Source organism: Entelurus aequoreus, linkage group LG07, assembly GCF_033978785.1.
Source record: "Entelurus aequoreus isolate RoL-2023_Sb linkage group LG07, RoL_Eaeq_v1.1, whole genome shotgun sequence".
Taxonomy (NCBI): domain Eukaryota; kingdom Metazoa; phylum Chordata; class Actinopteri; order Syngnathiformes; family Syngnathidae; genus Entelurus; species Entelurus aequoreus.
The window spans coordinates 11,431,067-11,446,095 of record NC_084737.1 but is presented as its reverse complement, the minus strand read 5'-3'; the positions used below and the strand labels follow the sequence as shown (position 1 = coordinate 11,446,095).

Here is a 15,029-nt window from a genome sequence, read left to right as displayed (position 1 = left end):
ACTTTTTATTTTTCCATTTACAGTAATATACACTACATTTTGAGGTTTATTTTTCCATTTTTTATTTTTCCATTTACAGTAATATACACTACATTTTGAGGCTTATTTTTCCATTTTTTTATTTTTCCCTTTACAGTAATATACACTACATTTTGAGGCTTATTTTTCCATTTTTTTATTTTTCCCTTTACATTAATATACACTACATGTTGAGGTTTATTTTTCCATGTTTTATTTTTCCATTTACAGTAATATACACTACATTTTGAAGTTTATTTTTCCACTTATTATTCCATTTACAGTAATATACACTACATTTTGATGTTTATTTTTTCACTTGTTATTTTTCCATTTACAGTAATATACACTACATTTTGAGGTTTATTTTTCCACTTTTTATTTTTCTATTTACAGTAATATACACTACATTTTGAGGTTTATTTTCCCATTTACAGTAATATACACTACATTTTGAGGTTTATTTTTAACATTTTTTATTTTCCCATTTACAGTAATATACACTACATTTTGAAGTTTATTTTTCCACTTATTATTCCATTTACAGTAATATACACTACATTTTGAGGTTTATTTTTCCACTTTTTATTTTTCTATTTACAGTAATATACACTACATTTTGAGGTTTATTTTTCCACTTTTTATTTTTCTATTTACAGTAATATACACTACATTTTGAGGTTTATTTTCCCATTTACAGTAATATACACTACATTTTGCGGTTTATTTTTCCACTTTTTATTTTTCATTTACAGTAATATACACTACATTTTAAGGTTTATTTTTCCACTTTTTATTTTTCCATTTACAGTAATATACACTACATTTTGAGGCTTATTTTTCTATTTTTCCCTTTACAGTAATATACACTACATGTTGGTTTATTTTTCCATTTTTTATTTTTCCATTTACAGTAATATACACTACATTTTGAGATTTATTTTTCCACTTATTTTTCCATTTACAGTAATATACACTACATTTTGAGATTTAATTTTCCATTTTTTTTATTTTTCCATTTACAGTAATATACACTACATTTTGAGGTTTATTTTTCCAGTTATTTTTCCATTTATAGTAATATACACTACATTTTGATGTTTATTTTTCCACTTGTTATTTTTCCATTTACAGTAATATACACTACATTTTGAGGTTTAATTTTCCATTTTTTTATTTTTCCATTTACAGTAATATACACTACATTTTGATGTTTATTTTTCCATTTACAGTAATATACACTACATTTTGAGGTTTAATTTTCCATTTTTTTATTTTTCCATTTACAGTAATATACACTACATTTTGAGGTTTTTCCATTTTTTATTTTTCCATTTACAGTAATTACACTACATTTTGAGGTTTATTCTTCCATTTTTTATTTTTCCATTTACAGTAATATACACTACATTTTGAGGTTTATTTTCCCATTTACAGTAATATACACTACATTTTGATGTTTATTTTTCCACTTGTTATTTTTCCATTTACAGTAATACACTACATTTTGAGGTTTAATTTTTTATTTTTCCATTTACAGTAATATACACTACATTTTGAGGTTTTTCCATTTTTTATTTTTCCATTTACAGTAATTACACTACATTTTGAGGTTTATTCTTCCATTTTTTTTATTTTTCCATTTACAGTAATATACACTACATTTTGAGGTTTATTTTTCCATTTACAGTAATATACACTACATTTTGAGGTGAAATTATTGCAACTTACCATATTTTTTTTACATTTAGTTAAAAAAACAAACTAATAAAATGCATTAAAAAATTGCGTAATAAAAGTATTCACTGTTAGAAGCGGCCCTCTGGGGCCAAACATAACTGCCATGTGGCCCTCAGTGAAAACCACTTTGACACCTCTGCTCTAGATGATCATATCTGTTGTACACATTTACTTTGGACAAGAGAAGTGTGGGATACTTCTCTTGCTGACTTATTTGTATTTGACTTTATTAAATGTTTAAGTGGAATTTTATTAAACAAAACCCGTTTTCTTTTAAGTAATATAGACATGTATCAAATCTGTTTATCTATTTTATGTAGTTAATCACAGAACTGGCACCCAATGTTATTAAAAAAAGTATTGATTTTGAATGGAATAGATTCTGAATCAAATAGTTAGCCCAAAAGATTCACAGCCCTAATATTTTATGACTTGAGAGTACATTTTACAATTACAGTCGGGCATGTAAAGGACTAAAAATTATCTTGAATGGAAGACAGTTAAAAATATATATTTTGAATAAACAAACCCATTAAGACACTTAAAAATACACTATATTGACAAAAGTATTTGGCCACCTGCCTTGACTAAGCTTGAAGTGCCATCCCATTCCTAACCCATAGGGTTCAATATGATGTGGATCCACCTTTTGCAGCTATTACAGCTTCAACTCTTCTAAGAAGGCTGTCCACAAGGTTGCGGAGTGTGTTTATAGGAATTTTTTTACCTTTGTTCTAAAAGCGCATTGGTGAGGTCACACACTGATGTTGGTGGAGAAGGCCTGGCTCTCAGTCTCCGTTCTAATTCATCCCCAAGGTGTTCTATCGGGTTCAGGTCAGGACTCTGTGCAGGCCAGTCAAGTTCATCCACACCAGACTGTGTCATCCATGTCTTTATGGACCTTGCTTTGTGCACTGGTGCACAGTCATGCTCCAAACTGTTGAGTATGGAATTTTCCAAAATGTTTTGGTATCCTGGAGCATTCAAAGTTCCTTTCACTGGAACTAAGGGGCCAAGGCCAGCTCCTGAAAAACAACCCCACACCATAATTCCTCCTCCACCAAATTTCCCACTCGGCACAATGCAGTCCGAAATGTAGCGTTCTCCTGGCAACCTCCAAACCCAGACTGGTCCATCAGAAAGTTCAGGACTGGATTTGTGGCATCCTGTGACAGTTCCACACTGGAAATCACTGAAAGCGGCCCATTCTTTCACAAATGTTTGTAGAAACAGTCTCCATGCCTAAGTGCTTGATTTTATGCACCTGTGAATTATTTATTTATTTACATTTATTGATTAGGACACCTGTTTCTGATCACTTGGATGGGTGGCCAAATACTTTTGTCAATATAGTGTAGCTTTTAAAAATGAGAAATGTATAAAATAATCAAAAGTCATGTTATATTTTTGGGTAATATGGCAATGATAATGCTTATACTTTATTTACTTTCTTACTAAAGGTATTGTTTTTTTTCCCCATTTTGACAGGGAAAAAAATAGTGTCAAATATTGCAACAAATATGTAGCTTTTTTGTTCAAAATTCAAATAAATACTTTAAATATCTGCTTAACTTAGGATTTCGAAGCAAGTTATCCATTAAATTGTACACCATAAAAATGAGCGATAGATTTTACTGTACAATTTATTGAGGTTTTTCAGTAGGGAAAAAAAACTACCAATGTTTGTTTTTTTTTACAGTAAAATTTTGTCGACTTAGCTGTCAGTTTTTGTTAGTTTTTTTACCGTAAAATCCACGGTTTATTTTAGAGTGCATTACTGTAAATGGAATAACAGTACCACATTTTATTATGGTAAAAAAAAAACCTGGCAGCTGAGTTGCCAAAATAAAATAAACAGTGGTACTGTTTTTCTATTTACAGTAATATGTTGTAAAAAAACAAAACAACAAAAAACATCTATTTTACAGTAAAAGTCTGGCAACTAAGCTGCCAGATTTTTCAGTAAAAACAGTGGTAAAAACAACCATTGTTTTTTTTTTTTTACAGTAAAATTCTGTTGACTAAGCTGTAAGTTTTTGGTTGTTTTTTTTTCCCGTAAAATTCTCGATTGAGGATTTTACAGTGTATTATTGTAAATGGAATAACATCACATTTTATTATGGTTAAAAAAAATGGCAGCTGAGTTGCTAAAATAAAATTAAACAGTGGTACTATTTTTTATTTACAGTAATATGTTGTAAAAAAACAAAATACTATTTTACAGTAAAAGTCTGGCAACTAAGCTGCCAGATTTTTCCGTAAAAACGACCAATGTTTTGTTTGTTTTTTACAGTAAAATTATATCGTCTGAGCTGTGTTTTAATTTTTTAATTCTTAAAAAAAAACCTGTGTTACTGTAAATGCAATCCACATTTCATTTTGGTAAATAAATGGCAGCTGAGTTGCCAAAATAAAATCAAACAGTGGTACTGTTTTTCTATTTGCAGTAATATGTTGTAAAAAAACAACAATAAAAAACCCATCTATTTTACAGTAAAAGTCTGGCAACTAAGCGTCCATATTTTCCCCTAAAAACGACAATTTTTTTTTTTTTTACAGTAAAATTCTGTCGACTGAGCTGTCAAGGTTGTTGTTGTTGTTTTTTTTAAACTGTAAATGCAATCCACATTTCATTTTGGTAAAAAAAAACTGGCAGATGAGTTGCCAAAATAAAATTAAACAGTGGTACTGTTTTTCTATTTACAGTAATATGAAAAAAACAACATCTATTTCACAGTAGAAGTCTGGCAACTAAGCGTCCATATTTTTCCGTAAAAACGATCAAGGTTTTTTTTTTTTTGACAGTAAAATTCTCTCTGAGCCGTCCGGTTTGTTTTTTTTACCGTAAAATCCACGGTTGATGATTTTACAGTGTATTACTGTAAATGGAATAACAGTACCACATTTTATTATGGTAAAAAAAACCTGTCAGCTGAGTTGCCAAAATAAAAATAAACAGTGGTACTGTTTTTCTATTTACAGTAATGTTGTATAAAAAAAAAACTATAAAAAAAAAATCTATTTTACAATAAAAGTCCGGCAACTAAGCGTCCATATTTTTCCGTAAAAATGACCGTTTTGGGGTTTTTTTACAGTAAAATTCTGTCTGAGCCGTCAGGTTTTTTTGTTTTTTTACCGTAAAATCCACGGTTGATGATTTTACAGTGTATTACTGTAAATGGTATAACAGTACCACATTTTTTTATGGTAAAAAAAACTGTCCGCTGAGTTGCCAAAATAAAATTAAACAGTGGTACTGTTTTTCTATTTACAGTAATATGGGGGGGAAAAAACATCTATTTTACAGTAAAAGTCTGGCAAATAAGCTGCCAGATTTTTCCGTAAAAACGACCAATGTTTGGGTTTTTTACAGTAAAATTGTGTCAACAGAGCTGTCAGGTTTTAATTTTTTTATTTAAAAAAAACAACCTGTATTACTGTTATTGCAATCCACATTTCATTTTGGTAAAACACTAGCAGATGAGTTGCCAAAATAAAATTAAACAGTGGTACTGTTTTTCTATTTACAGTAATATGAAAAAAACCCCATCTATTTTACAGTAAAAGTCTGGCAACTAAGCGTCCATATTTTTCCGTAAAAATGACCGTTTGTTTTTGTTTTTTTACAGTAAAATTCTGTCTGAGCCGTCAGGTTTTTGTTTTTTTTACCGTAAAATCCACGATTGATTATTTTACAGTGTGTTACTGTAAATGGAATAACAGTACCACATTTTATTATGTAAAAAAACTGTCAACTGAGTTGCCAAAATAAAAATAAACAGTGGTACTGTTTTTATATTTACAGTAATATGGGGGGGGGGGGCCATCTATTTTTCCGTAAAAACGACCAATGTTTTTTTTTTTTACCGTAAAATTCTTGTCGATGAGCTGTCAGATTTTTTCAATTTTTATTTTTTTTAAAAACCTGTAATACTGTAAATTAAATCCACATTTCATTTTGGTAAAAAACTGGCAGATGAGTTGCCAAAATAAAATAAAACAGTGGTACTGTTTTTCTATTTACAGTAATATGTTGTAAAAAAAAAAAGAAAAAAATCTATTTTACAATATGTGGGCTCTGTACCGAGGATGTCGTTGTGGCTTGTACAGCCCTTTGAGACACTTGTGATTTAGGGCTATATAAATAAACATTGATTGATTGATTGATTGAATAAAAGTCTGGCAACTAAGTCCATATTTTTCCGTAAAAACGACCAATGTTTGTTTTTTTTACAGTAAAATTATGTTGACTGAGCCGTCAGGTTGTTTTTACCGTAAAATCCACGGTTGATGATTTTACAGTGTATTACTGGAAATGGAATAACAGTACCACATTTTATTATTTGCCAAAATAAAACTAAGCAGTGGTATTGTTTTTCTATTTACAGTAATATGTTGTAAAAAAACAAAAAAAAAACATTTATTTTACAGTAAAAGTCTGGCAACTATGCTGCCAGTTTTTTCTGCAAAAACAGTGGTAAAAACGACCAATGTTTTTTTTTTATACAGTAAAATTCTGCCGACCAAGCTGTCAGGTTTTTTTATTTAATTTTTATTTATTTATTTTTTTAACCGTAAAATCCTCGGTTGAAGATTTTACAGTGTAATACTGTAAATGGAATAACAGTACCACATTTTATTATGGTAAAAAAAAAAAACTGGCAGCGGGGTTGCCAAAATAAAATTAAACCATGTTACTGTTTTTCTATTTACAGTAATATGTTGTAAAAAACAAACAAAAAAACATCTATTTTACAGTAAAAGTCTGGCAATTAAGTTGCCATATTTTTGCGTAAAAACGACCAATGTTAAAAAAAAAAAATACAGTAAAATTCTGTCGACTGGCCTGTCAGGTTTTTTTTTATTTTTTTTAATTTTTTTTTTTAAACCTGTATTACTGTAAATGCAATCCACATTTCATTTTGGTAAAAAAAAACTGGTAGATGAGTTGCCAAAATAAAATTAAACAGTGGTACTGTTTTTTATATTTATGTAATATGTTGTAAAAAATAAAAAATAAACGTCTATTTTACAGTAAAAGTTTGGCAACTAAGCTGTCATTTGTTAGCGTAAAAAAGTGGTAAAATACACACATTTTTGTTGTTTTTACACTACATGTAAAATAATCAAATTCATTAATTATTTGGCCCTCAATGTCAAGGAGTTTGACAGCCCTGAAATGGAGCATAATCACTCCGTGTCAGCAGGTGGCGCTAACACCTAAAAGTAGCCCACAATAGGTGGAAGAAAAATAAAAGTGACGACACATACGGCACCACACTTTTGGACCAATCACGTGTGGGTTTTTTTTGGGTAGCAGAAACAAAGACAAAGGAGGGGGAAAAACGGCTCTTTTAACTTCAAAGAAGGTTCAAAGAGCCGGTTTTGAAAAAGCGGATCGTTCGCGAACGGCCCGCCATCAGTGCAGCCTCGCAGGGAATGAATGGAAGCAGCTTGCTCGTTCGGAGGGAACATTTCATAAAAAGCAGCACTTTTTATTTAATATCTATTTAAAAAGCAGCACTTTTCTTTAATATATATTTAAAAAGCAGCACTTTTGTTTAAAATATATATTTTATCTCAGGCTGCTGACGGATTTGACCAAACAAAACAGCACTCGGGTCGTTATTTCGGATTTTCCTTAAACGCATCATCAAAGGGGTTTAAAAAAAAAGTTGGACTTTTTGTGGAGTTTTGCTTCAAAAAGTGAGACTTGTGATTTTTTTTTTTTTTTTTTTGGGACAATGGAGGACGTCCGCGGACAGGACTAAGGACTGCTAAGCGAATTAGCAATTAGCGTCGGAGCGGACTGGCACGCTAACCTGCGGGAGAGAGAGAGAGGGGGGGGGGGGGATTTACCGGCTTCTAGCTGCGGTCTTCTCACCGTCCCCGGCCGGAGGAAGAAGCGCCGCATGCCTCCATGGTGCCCAACAAGTGGACCAAGAACTCCGCGCTTCACAAGTCGCCGCCTCGGAGCTGGCTGGGACTCAAGCTGCGAATCCGTAAGTCGCCCTTTTTTTTTTCTCTCATTGCTGTTAGCTCGGCTTAAATGTGCTGTTTTGTCAACGAGGTTCTGTTGTGGGTTTGGCTGCTAGCTTTGCTTAAAAGTGCGGGTTTGTCACCGCTAGCGTGGCTTAAATGTCGTGTTTTTCCAACGAGCTTCTGCACTGCAATCAAGCAGGCAATTAATCATCGCAATTGGAGGCCGGTGTGGTGGTTTTTGGGTCTTAGTCACGTGATCCTTCCCTTAGCACACTTAATATAAACGTTAGCTTAGCATCATTTCATACTTTATTTGTGCTGATTAGCAGTCGTGGACAGTAGCATGTCCACACGTCTCTAAAGACAAAATTAGAAAATAACACTTTTTTTTTTTTTTTTTTTTTACCTCTGCAGTTAAAAGAATATCAAAGAAGAATATCAAAGCATCAGCCCTTTGAGACACTTGTGATTTAGGGCTATATAAATAAACATTGATTGATTGATTGATCAAAGACCATGTGATCATACTTCTCAGTTTCTAACTCTGGGGTGTCAAACTCATTTTAGATCGGGGGCCACATGGAAACTGTATTTATATCATTCACATGTGAATAATGCTGTATAATATTGTATTTTAATTATTAACATGTGAATAATGCTGTATAATAGACTGCATTTATATTATTCACATGTGAATTATGCTGTCTAATAGACTGCATTTATATTATTCACATGTGAATAATGCTGTCTAATAGACGGCATTTATATTATTCACATGTGAATAATGCTGTATAATAGACTGTACTTATGTTATTCACATGTGAATAATGCTGTCTAATAGACTGCATTTATATTATTCACATGTGAATAATGCTGTATAATAGACTGTACTTATGTTATTCACATGTGAATAATGCTGTCTAATAGACTGCATTTATATTATTCACATGTGAATAATGCTGTATAATAGACTGTACTTATGTTATTCACATGTGAATAATGCTGTCTAATAGACTGCATTTATATTATTCACATGTGAATAATACTGTATTTATATTATTAACGTGTGAATAATGCTGTATAATAGACTGTATTTATATTATTCACATGTGAATAATGCTGTCTAATAGACTGCATTCATATTATTCACATGTGAATAATGCTGTATAATAGACTGTACTTATGTTATTCACATGTGAATAATGCTGTAATACAGCGTTATTCGCATGTAATGATGAATATTTGTAATACAACATTATTCACATGGGAATAATATAAATAGTCTATTATACAGAATTATTCACATGTTTTATGTGAATAATGCTGTATGATAGAATGTACTTATGTTATTCACATGTGAATAATGCTGTAATACAGCGTTATTTGCATGTAATGATGAATATACGTAATACAACATTCACATGTGAATAATATAAATACAGTCCATTATACAGCATTATTCACATGTGAATAATATAAATACAGTCTATTACACAGCATTATTCACATGTGAGTAATATATTCTATTATACAGCATTATTCACATGTGAATAATATAAATACAGTCTAATTATACAGCATTATTCACATGTGAATAATATAAATACAGTCTATTATACAGCATTATTCACATGTGAACAATATAAATACAGTCTACTATACAGCATTATTCACATGTGAATAATATAAATACATTCTAGTATACAGCATTATTCACATGTGAATAATACAAATACGTCTTTTATACAGCATTATTCACATGTGAATAATATAAATACAGTCTATTATACAGCATTATTCACATGTTTTATGTGAATAATGCTGTATAATAGACTGTACTTATGTTATTCACATGTGAATAATGCTGTAATACAGCGTTATTTGCATGTAATGATGAATATATGTAATACAACATTATTCACATGTGGATAATATAAATACAGTCTATTATACAGCATTATTCACATGTGAGTAATATAGTCTATTATAGAGCATTATTCACATGTGAATAATATAAATACAGTCTATTATACAGCATGATTCTCATGTGAATAATATAAATACAGTCTATTATACAGCATTATTCACATGTGAATAATATAAATAGTCTATTATACAGCATTATTCACATGTGAATAATATAAATACAGTCTTATACAGCATTATTCACATGTGAAGGATATAAATACAGTCTACTAGACAGCATTATTCACATGTGAATAACATAAATACAGTCTATTATACAGCATTATTCACGTGTGAATAATACAAATACAGTCTAGTATACAGTATACTAGACTGTATTTGTATTATTCACATGTGAATACTGCTGTATAATATACTGTATTTATATTATTCACATGTGAATAATGCTGTATAATAGACTGTATTTATATTATTCACATGTGAATAATGCTGTATAATAGACTGTATTTATATTATTCACATGTAAATCATGCTGTATAATAGACTGTATTTATATTATTCACATGTAAATCATGCTGTATAATAGTGTTTTTTTGTTTATTGTGAGCGAACTGTGGTGCTGAATTCCCCCCCGGGATCAATAAAGTACTTTCTATTCTATTAGCACACATAATATAAACACTATGCTACTAGGACAGTAGAACGTCAAAAAGTCGTACAATTTCAACATAATATAACTTTTTTTATTTTACTTTGGCAGTTAATAATAATAATAATACCTGGGATTTATATAGCGCTTTTCTAAGTACCCAAAGTCGCTTTACATGTTAAAAACCCATCATTCATTCACACCTGGTGGTGGTAAGCTACTTTCGTAGCCACAGCTGCCCTGGGGTAGACTGACGGAAGCGTGGCTGCCAGTTTGCGCCTACGGCCCCTCCCACCACCACCTATCATTCATTCAACATTCATTCACCGGTGTGAGCGGCACCGTTAAGAATATCAAAGCATCAAAGACCATGTGATCAAAGAGCTTATATGATCATACTTCTGTTTGTAACTCAGGGGTGTCCAACTCATTTTAGATCGGGGGCCACATGGAAAATGTATTTATATTATTCACATGTGAATGATGCTGTATAATAGACTGTATTTATATTATTCACATGTGAATAATGCTGTATAATAGACTGTATTTATATTATTGACATGTGGATAATGCTGTATAATAGACTGTATTTATATTATTCACATGTGAATGATGCTGTATAATAGACTGTATTTATATTATTTACATGTGAATAATGCTGTATAATAGACTGTATTTATATTATTGACATGTGAATAATGCTGTATAATAGACTGTATTTATATTATTCACATGTGAATAATGCTGTATAATAGACTGTATTTATATTATTCACATGTGAATAATGCTGTATAATAGACTGTATTTATGTTATTCACATGTGAATAATGCTGTATAATAGACTGTATTTATGTTATTCACATGTGAGTAATGCTGTATAATAGACTGTATTTATGTTATTCACATGTGAATAATGCTGTATAATAGACTGTATTTATATTATTCACATGTGAATGATGCTGTATAATAGACTGTATTTATATTATTCACATGTGAATAATGCTGTATAATAGACTGTATTTATATTATTGACATGTGAATAATGCTGTATAATAGACTGTATTTATATTATTCACATGTGAATAATGCTGTATAATAGACTGTATTTATATTATTCACATGTGAATAATGCTGTATAATAGACTGTATTTATATTATTGACATGTGAATAATGCTGTATAATAGACTGTATTTATGTTATTCACATGTGAATAATGCTGTATAATAGACTGTATTTATGTTATTCACATGTGAGTAATGCTGTATAATAGACTGTATTTATGTTATTCACATGTGAATAATGCTGTATAATAGACTGTATTTATATTATTCACATGTGAATAATGCTGTATAATACTGTATTTATATAATATAACTTCATAATATAACTTTATTTTACTTTAGCAGTTAAGAATATCAAAGACCACGTGATCAAAGAGCTTATGTGATCATACTTCTCTGAGAAGTACATTCAACAGTAAAAACCTAAATGTGCTACCATATTTAATAAAAGGAGTGTGAATCTTTGGGCAGTGAACAAGTGGATCTAAGTCTGATTCCTGGGGTGACGATTCGATTCACAATCAATTGTGGATTCAAACCGTGTTATAATTAACCTTTTTCAGAATAAGTTACAGCAACTTCTGGTTGCATGGAGAGGGCCTAAAACGATTAATATTTTTATTTTTTTGATTCCCGATTTTTGAAAATTAGGACCCGATTTACAATCGAAATAAAGGAGAATCGCAATTTGGATGTGACGCTCTTTAAAAAGTATACAAAAACCTTTGTTTTGTATACACATGCTTTAAGTATATATGTTATGTAGTAACAGGCACGTTCTTAATGACTTAATATGTACGTGTTTTGTTCGTTTAAAAACCTTTGCGTCGCAGCATTTTAAGACTTTTATTGTTTTTTACGTATGTGAGCTTAGTTCAGCTTTTAAAGAGACTTAAAAAAGTCAGCAGTTAAAGGGGAACTGCACTTTTTTGGAATCATCAGACAAGAACGCAAAGTACGTTTTTCTTTGTTTACATCGTAAATAAACGCTAGCAAAAGTCAGCTAACAATGAAGCTGATGGGAGTCGCTCTATTCCGCCTATAAAATGCTCTAAAAAAGTCCAAAAACCTGTTTTATATACATGCTTTAAGTATATATGTTATGTAGTAACAGGCACGTTCATAATGACTTAATATGTATGTGTTTTGCTCATTTAAAAACCTTTGCGTCGCAGCATTTTAAGACTTTTATTGTTTTTTACGTATGTGAGCTTGGTTCAGCTTTTAAAGAGACTTAAAAAAGTCAGCAGTTAAAGGGGAACTGCACTTTTTTGGAATCATCAGACAAGAACGCAAAGTACGTTTTTCTTTGTTTATGCATTCTACATCGTAAATAAACTCTAGCAAAAGTCAGCTAACAATGAAGCTGATGGGAGTCGCTCTATTCCGCCTATAGAACACTCTAAAAAAAAAAGTCCAAAAACCTCAGTTTTATATACACACGCTTTAAGTATATATGTTATGTAGTAACAGGCACGTTCTTAATGACTTAATATGTACGTGTTTTGCTCATTTAAAAACCTTTGCGTCGCAGCATTTTAAGACTTTTATTGTTTTTTACGTATGTGAGCTTGGTTCAGCTTTTAAAGAGACTTAAAAAAATCAGCAGTTAAAGGGGAACTGCACTTTTTTGGAATCATCAGACAAGAACACAAACTACGTTTTTCTTTGTTTATGCATTCTACATCGTAAATAAACCCTAGCAAAAGTCAGCTAACAATGAAGCTGATGGGAGTCGCTCTATTCCGCCTATAGAACACTCTTAAAAAAAAAAAAAAAAAGTCCAAAAACCTCAGTTTTATATACATGCTTTAAGTATATATGTTATGTAGTAACAGGCACGTTTGTAGTGACTTAATATGTACGTGTTTTGCTCGTTTAAAAACCTTTGCGTCGCAGCATTTTAAGACTTTTATTGTTTTTACGTATGTGAGCTTAGTTCAGCTTAAAAAAAGTCCCCAGTTAAAGGAAACTGCACTTTTTTGGAATCATCAGACAAGAACACAAAGTATGTTTTTCTTTGTTTACATCGTAAATAAACGCTAGCAAAAGTCAGCTAACAACGAAGCTGATGGGAGTCGCTCTATTCCGCCTATAGAACGCTCTAAAAAAAAAAGTCCAAAAACCTCAGTTTTATATACATGCTTTAAGTATATATGTTATGTAATAACAGGCACGTTTGTAGTGACTTAATATGTACGTGTTTTGCTCATTTTAAGCATAAAGTGGTGTATTAATTTCTACATCTTCGCTTTTCCCTTCAACAACAATTATTCATCATGCGATCGGGATGAAGGAGAATCGCAATTTGGATGTGAATAGATTTTTTTTGCGCGCCCTTAATATTTAGTCGTTCTTATTACCAGCGATTCACCTTTTTTATTTATTTATTTTTTTATTTTTTTTGGTGTTTATGACAAAACAGTGAGGTTACTAACCTTTGCGTAACAGCATTTTAAGACTTTTATTGTTTTTAGATATTAGTTCAGCTTTTAAAGAGACTTCAAAAGTCACCAGTTAAAAGGGAACTGCTCTTTTTTGGTGCGTGCGTGCGTTACGGACAGCAAAGCCCTGTCTTGTCGGTTATTTCCCTTTACCTTTTTCTGTGTTGATTGAGCTGTGTTGAAGCAGCAAAAAAGGACATCATGTTAAATGAAGAGTTTCTCTCTCTGATAGTTGATATAATAATGTAAGTGCATCATTAAGCCTACATGAACTCCATGGTGTCCAGGGATGAATAGTCTCTCCTATTGCTATTGTACTATTTTTTTCAGCTATAGTTACATTAATTATTGGTAATGCAGCAGCCTAGTTTTGAATGGCAGCGTCCCTGCTATCACATGTTGATAACAATATAACATTTACATAATAAAAACAAATGCTGTAATAAATGAAGCATGATGAGTTGACTTGAAACTGTTTAATGTTGCACTTTTTATATGTAGAAGAAAAGTGTTGTCCTTTTATTTCATCTGAGCAACAACTTGAGGCAGTTTAATGTTGATTAACGTGGGCAGAATTATTATAGTGTTCCCATTGTTAAAAGGATAAAGCCATTGTTTACAAATGTGGTAAATAAATAACCAAAACATTTATATTTTGTTGTTTTCTTTCTGTACCGAAAATGAACCTAACCGTGACCTCTAAACCGAGGTACGTACCGAACCCACATGTTTGTGTAGCGTCACACCCCTAATATACCCCCATTATTTATTATTTACTTATTACTCAATTCTGTACACTGCTGCTGGAATTTTTAATTTTCCTAAGGGAACTTTCCTGAAGGAATCAATAAAGTACTATCTCTCTATCTCTTTCTATCTCTCTTTCTATCTATCGCTCTCTATCTCTCTCTCTATCTCTCTATATCTCTATCTCTCTCTATCTCTCTTTCTATCTATCGCTCTCTATCTCTATCTATCGCTCTCTATCTCTCTCTCTATCTCTCTAGCTCCCTCTCTCTCTATCTCTATCTCTCTATCTCTCTAGCTCCCTCTCTCTATCTCTATCTCTCTATCTCTCTCTCTAGCTCCCTCTCTATCTCTCTCTCTATCTCTCTAGCTCCCTCTCTCTCTCTCTTTATCTCTCTCTCTCTATCTCTCTAGCTCCCTCTCTCTATCTCTATCTCTCTATCTATCTCTCTAGCTCCCTC

The 15,029-nt window shown here is 31.4% G+C and overlaps 1 protein-coding gene across 3 annotated transcripts in view; it reads left to right on the top strand.

Annotated features, from left to right (window-relative positions):
• The first annotated feature begins 6,944 nt into the window (after positions 1–6,944).
• plekhg5b (pleckstrin homology domain containing, family G (with RhoGef domain) member 5b) overlaps positions 6,945–15,029 on the top strand; it is a 215,349-nt gene continuing 207,264 nt past the window's right edge. The window contains exon 1 of one of the 3 annotated variants that reach the window (XM_062052558.1): positions 6,945–7,760. In XM_062052558.1, the coding sequence (XP_061908542.1) occupies positions 7,679–7,760 (82 nt within the window). In that variant the 5' untranslated portion in view covers positions 6,945–7,678. The remainder of the gene's footprint in view (positions 7,761–15,029) is intronic. The other 2 variants (XM_062052555.1, XM_062052554.1) reach the window with 2 other exon arrangements.